This window comes from Amphibalanus amphitrite, unplaced genomic scaffold (assembly GCF_019059575.1).
Source record: "Amphibalanus amphitrite isolate SeventyFive unplaced genomic scaffold, NRLGWU_Aamphi_draft 000025F_arrow, whole genome shotgun sequence".
NCBI lineage: Eukaryota > Metazoa > Arthropoda > Thecostraca > Balanomorpha > Balanidae > Amphibalanus > Amphibalanus amphitrite.
This window is the reverse complement of record NW_024881521.1, coordinates 1,265,534-1,279,872: the sequence shown is the minus strand read 5'-3', so window position 1 is coordinate 1,279,872 and position 14,339 is coordinate 1,265,534. Positions and strand designations below refer to the sequence as shown.

Here is a 14,339-nt window from a genome sequence, read left to right as displayed (position 1 = left end):
TAGTCCAGCAATGAACTAGTAATGACGTCGGAACTAGTTTCTATGCTCTTTCGAAATGTTTTGTAACAAAAAAGAGGGAAATCAAAGGTAATGACGTATGCAATAACCTCAACAAGCTACACCAAACGCAACTCGAGATTTGTTTAAATTCTAAAATCTAGATTTATGCAGCGTCCAGCGCAGAGGTTACATAACCGAGAAGTCAGTGGTGTGTTGAATGGGCTAAATTGTAATTGGCAGGGATGAAAGCAGCCGTGTAGGCTGGTTGAGATGCTTAATTGACTATGTTTGAGGGTTATAGTGTCGAAAGTTTCTGTGCGCTTCTAATTAACTGTGATAGCAGCGCAGCCAAAGTCTTTGGAGGTCAAACTTTACGAATGGGGCTAAGGCATGCAAATTTGCAATGCGTGTATGACGACGAATTTGGAATAATTGTTCTTAAATGAGGAAGCTTACGAGCGTTTTAAAAACGCATGAATCGATTTCGCCGGTTATCAGAACGAATCTTCTATGCTCCGTTTTCTGTCAACAGCGCACGCGAATGGGAATGCAGCAAAGCTTAAGTCACTCAATAAACGTTCCAAACTATGCATCCCGCTAGACTGTCCCCCATCACTCGTAAGCGCTGCGGCACAGCATACCTTTCAGGCAAACAAAGCCAGATTGGCGTATAAGGCTCACGATTGCCGTAAGCTGAACTAAGAATGAAAGTGGTAATCTCTGAAAGAGTTCACTATCGTCTCCGTATTTCCTCTCGCTGATAGCGATTGTGCGTCATGCTCTGCACGGTGTCTGCTATCGGGACGTGCTTTTGTGACGTCACAGCCGGCGGGCGGCACACCGGAAGCGATGTAGTGATCGCGCCGCGGCAGCGCCTGGCCTGGATGGCTGTCCAAACAGGGCTCCAGAGGCGGCGGGCCTGCATTGGAGGCGCTGCCGCCACCAGGGAGCCTGCAGCGGGGACGCTGCCGACGGCGGCGCGCGCGGCCGTTGGGAATCTCTCGGAAGATGTTCAAAGAGCTCAGCATGCTCCAGGGAGGAATGCCATTCATTACACGTGCATGCCGGAAATGTGTCTGGCAGTGCCTGCAAAGATCTTAATGACGGTAGAGAAATGCCGTTAATCGCGCGCTCTATGCGCGCTGGGCGATGACGTGCGCATTCAAACCGCAAACAACTGGGGTGGTTGTGTTTGAAGTCTGAGTAAAAGGCCACGAGCCCCACTTCCGTGTGCCGGCTCCCGGTCTCTAGCAGTTGACATATTGGAGCGAGATGTGGATTTAATGATGGAAGCATTGTTTATGAACGTAAGCTTCTGACTTCTTGTTTTCTTTCATGGAGCTCAACCAAACCAAATGTAACTTGTAGGATGTGTTGTTCACCCTCTATCGCGCGGACCGGTCAGCCGTCCCGACTGAGCAAAGACTGGACTCGTAGCCTCTCGGCGGCGCGGGCTGATCCTCTCCTCTCCCGGCGGGCCGGCCCATGGCTGCGGCGGCGGTCGGCGCGGGCTGATCCCTCTCCTCTCCCGGCGGGCCGGCCCATGGCTGCGGCGGCGGCCGGCGCGGGCTGATCCTCTCCTCTCCCGGCCGGCCGGCCCATGGCTGCGGCGGCGGTAGGCGCGGGCTGATCCTCTCCTCTCCCGGCCGGCCGGCCCATGGCTGCGGCGGCGGTAGGCGCGGGCTGATCCTCTCCTCTCCCGGCCGGCTGGCCCATGGCTGCGGCGGCGGTCGGCGCGCACTCGCCCCGAAATAGCGGCGCCGGCGTCGGTGAGCGGCGCGGCGCGGCGCGTCATCACACGGCGACGACCGGCCGTCTGTTGACTCAGGAGGCGCCGGCCGCGACGGGCCCCGCCCCGCCCCGCCCCGGGCGCAGGACACGCGGCTCATTCGGGAGGCCTCCGACAGAGTTGAGAGTATCGCCTGATGAGAGGACTCAGGGCGGCTGCGGGACGCTCTGCTGCGTGCGCTCGGCAGCAGAGACGGGGTAAACGTGTAACCTGTCAGCACTGGCAGTGGTGTTCTTTGAAGGCCGGGCCGTGATGTAAATCTGAAACGGGTCAGCTGGGCTGGGTTCGTTTGGGTTCAAGGCTCGCACCTGACAGTTAGTGAATGCCGAAGTGGTGGCTCGGTGAAAATTGGACACGATTTGGTACTTGCTAGGGGCAGTGGAAAGAAATTACTATGCTTGATAGTTGTTATACCTTTTTAATTTTTAAGCATGATTTAGTCGGTACTAAGACTAGTTTGGACTTGAAGCTATTTCAAGACCTCTAAATCAAGTGGTTAAGTTTAATTAACAATGTAAGCTGTCCCGACCTGAGTAAGATATCCAGTCAGGTCCAGTGCTAACTAGTTGCTGCTATGGACGAACTGTAACACTTCATCCGTGGCTAGCGAGAAGATCATTCAGCCCACGGTGCTGTCTGCCAACTAGCTAAATAACCAAACAAACGGAAACCACCGCCCGCCGCCACTCAGCCTCCACGCACGCCGCGTGGCTGAAATCAGGCACGACCTGCAGCAATATCCCCCTGTCTGGCCATGAATCGCGCCGCTGGACGTGTTTCGCATAAATTGCAGCGTCCAAACAACACTGGCGGACTGTGCAGCGGGCGGTCCGCGTGGTGCCGCTGAGGCCGGCGGGGGCGGGGCGGCCACCGTGCCAGGACCTCTCCCCCGGCCCACAGTGATGCAAATGGGGTTCACGAGTGGCCATAAATACGAAAAAGGCCCAAAATTCAAGTTCACTTAATCGAATAAATCGTAATATGGTCAGTCAGGCAAATGTTTGGGGTGTCTGAAAAAGTATGATTTTAATGTTTTTGTCAAAACCGGCCTCGTGTAGGATTGTCAGAAGTCGAGACATTTTCGATGTCGTAAAATGACTGTCAGGTACTTGAAATTCAAGTGCCGCTAGCGTGCGTTCATGTCATACAAACTGCAAGAATTATACATGAAAATGCTCCCCGAAACCTGCTGCTTCTAATGCCACGTCATAAAAAGCCGTATCTATTTTGGTTTGGCGGTGAGCTAACTATTTGTAATAATGTTGCAACCGCAGTTTTTTACCAACAATATTTGCTTTCAATTCATCTACAGCACTTCCCACAGTGTGTGCCCGTTAGTGCACCATATCATAGCATTCCCTAATCATTTCTGAGTCGCATCGCGAAAGAATTAAGGCGCTAGCACAGGGCTGACCGGCGCTACAGAAGTTTTCGTCCGGCACGGTCGGGTGCCGCGGCGCAGCGGGCGGCCCGGGCGGCCGCGCCGCTGCGCCGCCCGGACGCCGCGCGGCGGCACCCACCCGTCCACTGCGCGCCCACTGCGGCACCCGACCGCCCGGACAAAAATCTCTGTAGCGCCGGTCAGCCCTGTGCTAGTGCCTTAATTCTTTCACGATGCGACTCAGAAATGATTAGGGAAGGCTATGGTATGGTGGACTAACGGGCACACACTGTGTTAGGTGCTGTAGGTGAAACGAAAACATTTTTTTTCTTAGTAAAAAACTGCGATTGCAACATGATGATAAATAGTCAGATTACCGCCAAAGCGAATGAGATACGGCTTTTTGTGACCCGGCATTAGAAGCAGAAGGCTTTGGGGATCATTCCCATGCATATTTTTTTTTCAATTTGTACGAAATGAACGCAAACCAGCGGCGTTTGAACTTGCGAGCGTCTGACCGTCATTTTACGACCTAGAAATTGTCACGACTTCTGACGATTATACACGAGGCCGGTTTTGACAAAAACATGAAAACCATGTGATTTCAGATGCCCCAAACATTTGTCTACTCGGCCATATCGCAATTAACTCGATTTAGTAAACTTGACTTTTGGGTATTTATGGCCACTCGTGAACCCCATTTGCATCACTGTGCGGCCCGGGCGGCCTCGGGCTGGAAGCAGCTCAGCGCTCGGCCCGCTCGGGGCTCAGCTCAGCGGCTGGCAGCCGGTGGCCGCGCCGCCATCTGGGCAGATAACGATGTATAAATAGGCGCCAGAGGTACGGCGTGACGCGCCCGGTCGCGTCGTCACCGGCGCCGCTGGCCGCTTGGCCGGCGACCCGTCACACCTGTGACAGGAGGTGGCACCGCGCCCCCGCTCCTGGCGCCCCCGCAGCGCGGTGCCTCCGCTCCGCAGAACCGCCCCTCCCCTTCTAGCAGCACCACGCCCCCGCTCCTGATGAGCGCCACGCCCCGCTCCCGACGAAAAAAAACAGCCCCTACTCCTGGCGCATCCCCCCCCCCCCCCGATACTGACGACGGTTAGGGTTGCAGGTCGTTCTAGTCTCGTGTTTTACTTTCTTTCAGTCATTGTGAGTTAAAAGGCTATTATTGCCCGTTGTTTGCGCAATTAACACTACTTTACAGCAATATTGATATCGACATTTTTACATATTCGCTGCGTTAATGCAGCACGCATATTAGCAGTCATTTATCACTGTCCACTCCCGGCAGCGCAGGCCATAAATCGTCCCCAGCCGGTGCCACTTCCCCTCACTTCTCTCCCTCTCCTCCGTCCCTCCCTTCTTCCTTCTCACGCGCTCTGGTTCCCCTTTGCTCGGCGACTGACCGATCGGCGTTATTTGTTTCTCAGCTCCTTCAGCAGTTGAACGGAGCGGGAGGTATGCCTCCGCTGGCCTCCATACCCGGCCTGGGAGGAATGCCGGGCTCGCAGCTGCTGCCGCATCAACTGCAAAATGGACACGGTACGTATGAACGGCACTTTGTACTCTAGTGGGTCGATGCGCGTGAGAAACAAATATTACCCTTATTTACGACCGTTAGTAAGGTCGTTGAGATTTGAGTCATGTATCAACTAGTGTTGGCCCTAAAAAAATGAACGCCAAACGGGACATGAAATAAAAAAGGTGCTACAAAAGAAAATAGAAACCGATACCAAAGGCTAAGCAGAGAAACTAAACGGAACAACACACAAATCCTCAACTCACAACCGCTGCGGAGCGGTTTTCCGAGCCTTTCGGCGAACGCTGAGCGATCCGCTCGGTTCAGAGCCGCTCTCGGAAAGGGTCGGCCTTTCTGGGCCGGGTCGCCTCAGCGGCGCTCAAAGCCGCGCTCGGCGGCGTATGAGATGGATTGACGATGTTCCGCGCCACCACATCAAAGGTATCATTTTTCGTCCCGAATCGGGCACGGTTCGGTCGGAGCCGTCGCTGTTGATCGTTTGTTTCCGAGCTCGCGGGCTCTAGGACGATGTGTGTCTGGTCTCGCTTTTAATACTTCCATCGTCTCACATTTCATCTTTTCTTCTATCCTTTTCTCCCTCTCCTTTGACTCTCCTCTCCCTTCTTCCCTCCATTCACTTTTCTTGATAAGCCTCCCTTCATCATTCCAAAGCTATCGGCGAATGCAGATCATTCGTTCCTAATATCAAGCTCTAGACTCATGCACATATAAGGCAGCCTCTCCCGCCGTTTAGCCCTGCCACCGTCGCCCTCTGATAATCCATGTGTTCCGCAGGACTGCCTGGTCTTTCCGGTCTTCACCCGGCCGCCGGTATGGTGCTGGGGCCCAACGGAGAGCCTACCCCGGACATGGCCGGCGCCGGCCTGCCGCCCTTCGCCGCCAATGTACCAGGTGTGTACCGGTAGTTCAAATTTTGACCAATGCAACAGGTAATAAGAATAGGTAAAATGGTGCATCCTTGGATGTACAGCCCTCAGCAGACTGCGTGGTAGGTATTCTTTTTTCGACAAAACCGGTGATAACTCAAAGACTATGTGATCTGTCGGTCGGAATTCATTGCAAATAGAGGGACCATGCTCCACTCCTTCGATTGGGTCTATCACAAAACAAAATATATGCTTTGTGTGGCAACAAAATGCAACAGTTTGTTTTGGGGGCAAATATAAACTTTTGGGTTTTGTTGCCAAACTGGATGGAAAATGAATACGATGGTAATGCCCATCTAAGGTGCGGAGTCTCGCGCGTCTTGCTGTTACGATTTCCGAGTGACCGATAGCATAGTCTCCGCGATATTCTCGGTTTTGTCGAAAAAAGAATACCTACCACGCAGTTTGCAGAGGGCTACCCCGTAGTGACTACTGGCTCCTGTAGCTTCACTTGACTTGATCTCCTGATGTCTTTATGCACCGTTTTATGTACATAAGTACCATGCAGCCAGGCAGTTTACCAGTGGACCAGGTAGTCTTATATCGATCTACCAGGTACAGGCGCCTTTCGGCATCAGGAACTCAGTTCCAATAGTGCGTAATGTGTAGGTATATCTATGGCGCACGCAAGGCTATATAACGGGCACACGGGATGATGAATTGTGTGAAACGGATCCGACTTTCTTGCGGGGATCGGAATAAATGGAGATGAAATGACTGTGAAAGATCGTTCGTCTTAGTTTTGGTTGATTCCTTTTCTACAGCTAGTTGATGACGTTCTGAATTCTGGTCGGTTTCTTCCGGTTCGCTCGATCCTTCCTTGTTTTCCGAGCTGGGTGGTGCCCGTAGCCGGAAGTGACTTGAAGGAGCTCCAATCGGACCGAACTCCCATAGGAGTACCTGTTAGTGCGGCTCGTTGGCCTGTCTCTGGGGTGGGCTGATCCACAGAACACCAAACGACCCCAGCCCAGTGTCTGGCTCCTATCCTGTCATCCAACTGAAATGATTTGAAACGGCTCTGTTGGACCGCAAGGTCTTGATCCAACAAAACAACTAAATGCTGCGCTGTTCGCAGATCTTAGCTTTACTAGCCTGGTCTCGTTGGATATTTTCGGCCAGATTGGGTGTTCTTATTCTAACAATGCTGTTTTTGCTGACAGATCTCAGCTCCGTCAGCCTGGCCTCGCTGGCGGCTATGGGCCACAATGGCTCACCTCTTCCTGGCATGCCTTACGGTACGAGGATACATCCGAGTATTTGCCGTTATTTGTCCCATGAAGATGCCTTACTCATGGGCGTGTCACTGTAACGTGATTACTGCTGCAACATTTTACATTGTTATCAGATCCTTACCTTCTTGATTGCCTCTATCGTTCACCTCTATCGACAGCGCCATTTTTGAAGCAATTCAACGTCATGCATCATGGGACTGCTTCAATGTGTTGTGATTAACCGAGAACACTACCGGGTCTTGTGCTCGCGCCTCACAACCTGATAAACCACTTGTTGATACGAGAGGCCGTGGGGCGATTCCGACAGACCTGGCGCGGCTCGATTGAAGGATCGTATGGTTGCCTTGCCTTCTTTACTGTTCTGGTACTGTTCCGTTAGCGTTCTGGTACGGTATTGTTCCCGGCTGACCAGTCTCTCCCTATCCTCCTCACAGGAGCGTTCGCCGGACAGACGTCGGCGGCGTCTCCGATCCCGTCGGTACCGTCGCTGTCGATGACCGGCGCGTCGGCGCCGCTGAGCGGTCTGGGCGCCGGCGCCGGACTCGACTCGCTCGGCTCCTACCCCGCGCTCCAGCAGTACTCAGGTGCGTCAGAGTCAGAGTCAGAGCCGGTCGGAGTCGGAGAGTGGGCATGACGTGTGTAAAGTGCCGATCGGCTGACTGATTTGTGCATGTGGCCCGAGGTAGTGGACTAACTTGATGGATAGACTAACCTGTTGATGGCGCTGACCCCGCTGTTCCCACTGACTTGTCTTGCTCGCTCTACTTACCGGCCCGGGTGGGAGATGAGTTCTGTTTGCCGAGGTCCTCCCGCCCTGTATTTCACCTCCCCGGCTGCCGACCCTCTCTGGTGATCGGACCTCTGGAACAGCCGTGACCTGGCCGTGACCGGGGACGATGCACCGCAGGGTATCCAGCCTACTCGGCGCCGGCGCTGGCCGCCGGCTCGGGCCGCCAGACCGAGGGCCCCGACGGCTGCAACCTTTTCATCTACCACCTGCCGCAAGAGTTCACCGACTCCGACCTGGCGCAGTCCTTTCTGCCATTCGGTAACGTCATTTCCGCCAAGGTGTTCGTCGACCGTCAGACCAACCTGTCCAAGTGTTTCGGTGAGGCCCGCCGCCGCCCCCTCCCCCTCGGCGCCCCCTCGGCGGCTCGCGCAGGGACGAGCCTTCAGCCCCCCCCCCCCCCCCTCCGACCTCTGAGGCCAGCAGAGAGAGACTCTGAGATCACGGTGCGCCCTACAGTAAACAGAACAGGTTGAGCTGCTGGCGAACAACACACGCTGTTCCTGCATGCTCTTGTTGTTCTGTCGCTTTGGCTTGCCTTTGTAGATTTTTGTAAATTAAGTTCGATTCGGAGATTCGTATCAAGTCGTACGTTAATGCTAAAAGGAAAGCATGCGCTTGTGATTACTAAATTGCACTAACGACTTTGTACCACTTCTGTAGGTCTTCAACATGCCTGTGAATTATGCCCGTTAAGATAATTTGTTGCCCAAATGCCCCAGCTACGAGTGTCACATATTCAATTGATTTCACGGTTCTATACCTATTGAAACATATAAAACAATCAAGGTACAGCAAATAATATATGAAGTACCTATTCGGTGACGCAATGGCATGGGACACCCGGCACTTATTAGTATTTCTTCCGTAAACGTACTGCTTTCCTTGCTTCTTTTGCAAACTAAGTTTTAGATGATTTCATAACTGTTCACTTTTCACAGCTCAAACGCCAATAAACGGCGTGCACCAACCACTTCTTACCTGCAGATGCATTTACATGTGCTTAACGTTTTTACTGGTTGCTGTTATCAATGTCGCATTACACAGGGCTCTGTTGACTGGCTGAAAAAGCATGTGTGTGCCAAATTTCCGGTTATGGGTGTTGATTGGCTGTCTATTTTTCTCTGTGTGTTTTCCGTCAGCACTGCCCTTATTGTCTGGACCATCATCCGTTTCGATCCGTTTTCAGGGTTCGTCTCATACGACAACCCGAGCAGCTCCCAGGCGGCCATTCAGGGTATGAACGGCTTCCAGATCGGCACCAAGCGGCTCAAGGTGCAGCTAAAACGCTCCCGGGACGCCTCCAAGCCGTACTGACCGCTGCCGCCGCCGCCCAACGCGGAGTAAGTCGGACGCACTCTGTGATAGCACGCCGGCCGAGCCTGGGCTGGGCCGACCAGGGCGACATCTATAATATACTGGCGCAGATGGGCGGGACACCTGTCGGAGTCAGCCTGGTCGTGCTGGCGCGACTGTGGCGGTGCCTTATCAGTTCACGAAGCCCGGTCGGTAGGCTAAAGTGCCTTTCGTAGAAATTTTGAGCTTATCTCCATATGTGAGTGAGACTACACTAACGGGTCTGTGGACGGCCAACGTCAGTATTTGGCTGTGTTGTGAAGAGCAGTAAAGGAGAAGTTAAATTCTAACTTTGGATTAGTAACTGCCCATATCAGAGCAAACTGAAAGCCATGCCTCTGCCTTCACAGTTTTGTTATATCTCCTGGCTGTAGGAGGCTGCGTTCACAAGCATGTTGATACGTACATTTAACTGCTGCCAATTAGGACATACATATGACGAGTTGATGTGTTTTGCTCATATTCAGGTGGAACCAGAATCCAGATAGATCTGAGCGCATAATGTTGGGTGCTACAAAAGATCGAATGGTTGTAGCTGCATGTCAATGCGAGTATGATTGCACTTTTTACTGCTTTTAAACCTGATGCAAATACAGTTGCCAATAAGAGCGCCGCCTGTGCCCGTGCTGTAGAAAGATGATCTCGCTCCGTTCCATGTGCCAAAAGGGCGGCGGTGCTCTGGTGTTTTATGGTGTCCCCCAGCCGTGGAGTGACCGTTTGAACCAGGTGAATCGGATTTTTTTTCGCCTGCAGTTAATATAATTTCTTATACTGCATCATGGTATTAAACTTGGTCGCTGTGCCTGATCCAAGGTTAAGTGAACTCCAAATGACCCAGATCAAGCGGTCACCCCTCGGGTTGTGTGCTGTTCCCTCGTCATTGTCGCTAAACTGACATCGACTTGTGTGTATTCCGTGTGGTTTGACGTCTATCCTGTCTTAAATTATCGGCTTCTCCGTTCCTTGTTTCTGTGATTTATAAGTGTTTGTAAAGAAAAGCGCAGCCAGTCAGTTCTTCTCAATTCATTCTACTTGCGACCTCACTTGTCACTTTTCCATCGGTGAAAGTAAATCGATGTGGATTTTTGCCAAAATGTAGAGAATCTCTAAGCTCTGGCTGCGTTTTTCCCAGTTGCATGTCTAGTTTTGTACCGGTCATCGGCGGTTTTCGTCTCGGCGGTCCCGGAGCGGAGAGCAGCGCCCGGCGCCGGCCGCCTCACTAACCCCAGCTCTTTTCTCTTCCCTAGATTGCTTGCGTGAGAGGCATGTGCGCGCTGCGTGTGGCAGGCCGGCCGGCCGCGTCCCTGTCCCTGGTGCCGTCTGTGCCGCTGTCGCCGCTGGATGGCAGCACTGGCGGCAGCGCCGCTCAGCTGAGCCGCCGGCCGGCCGGGGCGGGTTCGCGTCCCGTCGCCGCCGGCCGATACGTCCGCTGTTTGTGCAGCTTCCGTAGTGGTTTGTCGTCGGCCCCCGATCTTCAGTTTCGTCCGTCTTGTGATTGCTTTTGTGATTTTGGATGCGTTTTCGTGTACGCGTGTGCGCAGTCCGGTCCACATCAGGTGACGTACACTGATGACGTGTAGTGACGTCAATAGCTATGTGGGCTGATCGTGCTGTCGAGACCTGTGCCCAATTTCAGAAACAACGAATCGCGTGTCCTGGACGAAATGGCACCACAAAGCTCTCGGTACAAAATAGTTGTCCTCTCTGTAACCACATCAGGTCAAGTCCGGTATTTTTGACATTACCCCCGTGACAAGTCTTCTACCTTTAAATTCATTTATGCCGTGCTGACGTAGTAAGACAATAGTGCGCAACTGCTTGAATATCTGCTTTTATGCCGCACGAAAGGTGATTGATGTTTTCACTCTAATGTGCGTGTTTACCGTCCAACTTCGCAAGTTTTTCATCTTACCAACTTTGTGCCAAACGTATCGTTCGGAATGAGAACGCCCGAAGTCGGCCAAACCCTGTCATGAAATGTTGAGAAAAAAAAAACTCCCACATTCTCTATGCACGACTTGCCCCGAATAAGTTCTTCCTGACCAGAGGGATACGAATGAGCCCTCAGAAAACTGTGCATTGGAGGCAGCGTATTGCAGTTGCCTTGTTAATTTCGCACAGGTGCCTCGTGAAGAGGTGAGACATGTTATGTAAATCATTTATGCGACGGTCTTATCAACAGGTAACATCTCTCCGTGTGATTCTCTCTTTCTAGCTCGACTCATCCCTCTGTCCAATCGTGCCAGGATATTCTTGACTCGACCTAACATAATCCCTCCGTCACTAACCATCCTTAATTCGCACTAATCACCCTAAAAATCGTACTTAATTGACGTGCCGCGTCAGGCCCAGGGCGGTGACCTGCCCCGGCGGTAACTGATAGATAGTGATGAACTGCAGGGTTTAAAGGCCGCCTTCTAAGGAACGGTCTGATGCGGAGTGGCCGCGGCAGCTCGGAAAATATCACTGGCAATGGTAGTGAGTAGCGCACTGAGTGACGATGAGTATGTGCCTGTGGACAAATTGCAGCTGTGCGGGGGATGAGTGAGATTGATTCAGCCGGTGCGGGATATGATCATTACATAGCCGGAAAGTTCAACCGTGTTTGTATTTGGTCGGTACAGAGTGGGGCAGCTCAAGCTGCAGAGACTAGACTTTGAAACAGAGACACTGATATGGCTAAACGCGGGACAGAAACAAACTAGGTTCAGCGGCGAAATGTTCGAATGCTGAAGTGATCGGTAACAAGAACATAGAGTACGTTGCGTTCCGCAACTTTCCTTCACCACAACATTCATTATCCACCAACATCGGGCCCGGGTATGTGAGGCGAGAAAATGGATCACCGCATCGGATTAACGAGCAGTCACATCACATTCACACGTAGAAAATGCACCAAAATGTTACCAAATTATCAGTAGGAATCACTTATGACTCTGTCGGTGCCCATTCTAATGCACTTTAACGTCCGTAGTTGAATTGAACTGATGTCGGTACAGGTTAACACGTCAGGGGATCAATGGTAGAACCATTCCTTCGAAACAACATAAATAGTCGCCAAGAGGTAAAGACGGCTTCAAAACTTTTCGAAACGGCTGCATGAGTTCATGGGCGTAAGCAGCAGCACACGTCACAACAGACGACCAGACCTGTCATTAACAACGAAACCGCTCAGGCCAACGCCGTTACCAGCGTAACGACAAATTCACCAGCCTAAGTGTCTAACAATCTGATCACGACGAGGCAACGAAAATGTGACCCTGCCGTGATCAGTTGGTGTTCGTATCACGTCACCGTTCACAAACAGTGCCTACCCTCCCCAGTCCCCAATTGTCACCTACCTCCCACCCCACCGCGTCTGGTCAGAGCAGTTTCAGGTGGCCGGTGACCTCCTGCAAGATGGCCGCCGGCGCCGGGCCCACACCCAGCACGGTCACACTGCCGGGCGCGATCTGGGTCCGGCCGGCGTCCTGGATGACTGCCGTCACCAGGCCGGCGGCCCGCGCGCGCTGCTCCACACGGTACATGGCCGACTCATCCTCTACGCGGACCACCACCTTGGCCGGGCCGCGGCGCTCCCACTCACGGAGATACTCGGGCGACTGGCGCTGCGACTGCTTGTAGGCGGCCAGCGCCGCGTGCGAGCACTGCGCAGCGATCTTACCCTTCCCCATCTTCAGATCCATACGCACAACCAGAATCATCTTCATGTCGTCGTGTTCGCTGACTGGTACAATGTAGGGTCCGCGGGGGGCGTCTCCGCCCGCGGAGGGGGTGTCACTGAGGGCGCGGGCGGCCGGGCCGGGGCGCCACAGAAGCCAGCCGACCACGGCGCCCAGGCCCAGACCGGTGGCCAGGCCGGGCAGGTCGGTCATCCTAGCGACCAGCTGACGGCAGGTGCTCTGCAGAGGACCCAGTACCGACATCCAACTGGAAATACGGGTAACTGCGGTCAGTAATTCGGTAGGCTGCAGTTCCATGATCACGTGCATTTGAAATTAACATTGGGCTGGTCTGTAACTGCACAAGGTTACATTTAAAGGGGCTCTGTCTCAATGATGGTGGTGTTGGCAGGTCTGGCTGAATATGATTTAAGTATTTTCTGGGCACAGGAACAGTTGTGCAGCATCATACACCTCACCAAATAATTGTGATACCTAGGCACCTACCCATTTCAGCTGTATCAATAAAATATATGTATATCAGAAATTTACCATGTCAAAAAGAGAGGACATGGTCCTTTAGACACATGCTTCCCTTTCATGCTGCCTCAAGGTCAAATGCTTTACAAAAATAGGTAGTTTAGCATTTAAAAACTGTTAGTGGATATTACAGGCGTCTACAATTTAGATAAGCAAACATATTTGATAGTATTGCCTACTGGTGAGGCTGAAATCGCTTTAAAAGTGTGGTATTAAAGTGAATAGTCTCCAAAACATTCACAGATTCACATCATTGGTAGATAATCTTACTCAAAACCTTGCTCAAAACTATTTGTGACAATGGGCCACTCATGCCAGGCCCTGGCAACTCGAGAAGGCACTCCCCAGTCCCCTATCATCTGACAATGAATGACTATTGGGAAGAATTGTATGAATTTCAATTATACATTATACCTTTCAACCATTTGTCCACAATCAGACATCTGTGATCAAAATCTGGAAAATGAATGGTGACAACTTCAGTCTCTACTCTGACAAGAACGAGAGCACCACCAATAACTAGGCACCAATGCACACACCACCAAAAACAGAAGAATATCAGGGGCGGATATAAAGACAGTACATCGGCTAACTACACAACATTGCACAACATGGGGAAAACTGGGCGACACGGTCAAATAACGTTGACGTAGCATTTCATCATAAGCAACACATGGTGAAATTTGACAATGCTTTAGTTGCTCCTTTACGCACTTGTCTTCACAAAAGATCAACAAGTAACCCTTGAAAATTGCTTACGTGATATATTATGACAAAACTTATCAATTTTTTCACTAAATTACACCGCGTTTTGAATGCTTGCTTGCCTATCTTGATCTCACCGGGAAAGATGAAATTAATAATTGTCATTCTTGCGCAGTAAACGGCTTAAAAGACAGAGCTGCCATATGAAGGTAACACCTGTCCGTGCTTCTATCCTCAGGATACTGAAATCCTTTTTCCACCACGCCACAGCCCCCTTCCGGGCTGGGCAGGCAACTTTATCTCATGCGGGCTGCTCCCTTGGAGCGGCACCGCTGCTCCCGAGGGAGCGCACCCCGTAGCCGGGTGGGTATATAGGGCCTTGGCCGGGTGCAGTGAGTGCCTTGGGGCTGGGTGGCCT

The 14,339-nt window shown here is 52.2% G+C and overlaps 2 protein-coding genes across 8 annotated transcripts in view; one reads left to right on the top strand and one right to left on the bottom strand.

Moving 5' to 3' along the window:
• Positions 1–11,613, top strand: part of LOC122394138 (CUGBP Elav-like family member 1) — a 37,003-nt gene extending 25,390 nt beyond the window's left edge. Inside the window, exons 8-14 of one of the 3 annotated variants that reach the window (XM_043390784.1) lie at positions 4,604–4,715; positions 5,488–5,604; positions 6,800–6,874; positions 7,306–7,455; positions 7,779–7,919; positions 8,848–9,001; positions 10,262–11,613. In XM_043390784.1, the coding sequence (XP_043246719.1) occupies positions 4,604–4,715; positions 5,488–5,604; positions 6,800–6,874; positions 7,306–7,455; positions 7,779–7,919; positions 8,848–8,975 (723 nt within the window). In that variant the 3' untranslated portion in view covers positions 8,976–9,001; positions 10,262–11,613. Of the gene's footprint in view, positions 1–4,603; positions 4,716–5,487; positions 5,605–6,799; positions 6,875–7,305; positions 7,456–7,778; positions 7,980–8,847; positions 9,002–10,261 lie in introns of all 3 variants that reach the window. The other 2 variants (XM_043390781.1, XM_043390791.1) reach the window with 2 other exon arrangements.
• Positions 11,608–14,170, bottom strand: LOC122394149 (peptidyl-tRNA hydrolase 2, mitochondrial-like). Of its 5 annotated transcripts, none has more exons than XM_043390840.1 (2): positions 14,059–14,170; positions 11,608–12,944 (listed from the first exon to the last, which is right to left on the bottom strand). In XM_043390840.1, exon 2 carries the CDS (start codon positions 12,938–12,940, stop codon positions 12,377–12,379), a length of 564 nt encoding a protein of 187 aa, XP_043246775.1. In that variant the 5' UTR covers positions 12,941–12,944; positions 14,059–14,170; the 3' UTR covers positions 11,608–12,376. The 5 variants fall into 5 exon arrangements, with proteins under 5 accessions (XP_043246775.1, XP_043246756.1, XP_043246764.1 ...); XM_043390821.1 differs by having other exon boundaries at positions 13,976–14,068; XM_043390829.1 differs by lacking the exon at positions 14,059–14,170 and adding an exon at positions 13,931–14,045.
• Between the last annotated feature and the right edge of the window lie 169 nt (positions 14,171–14,339).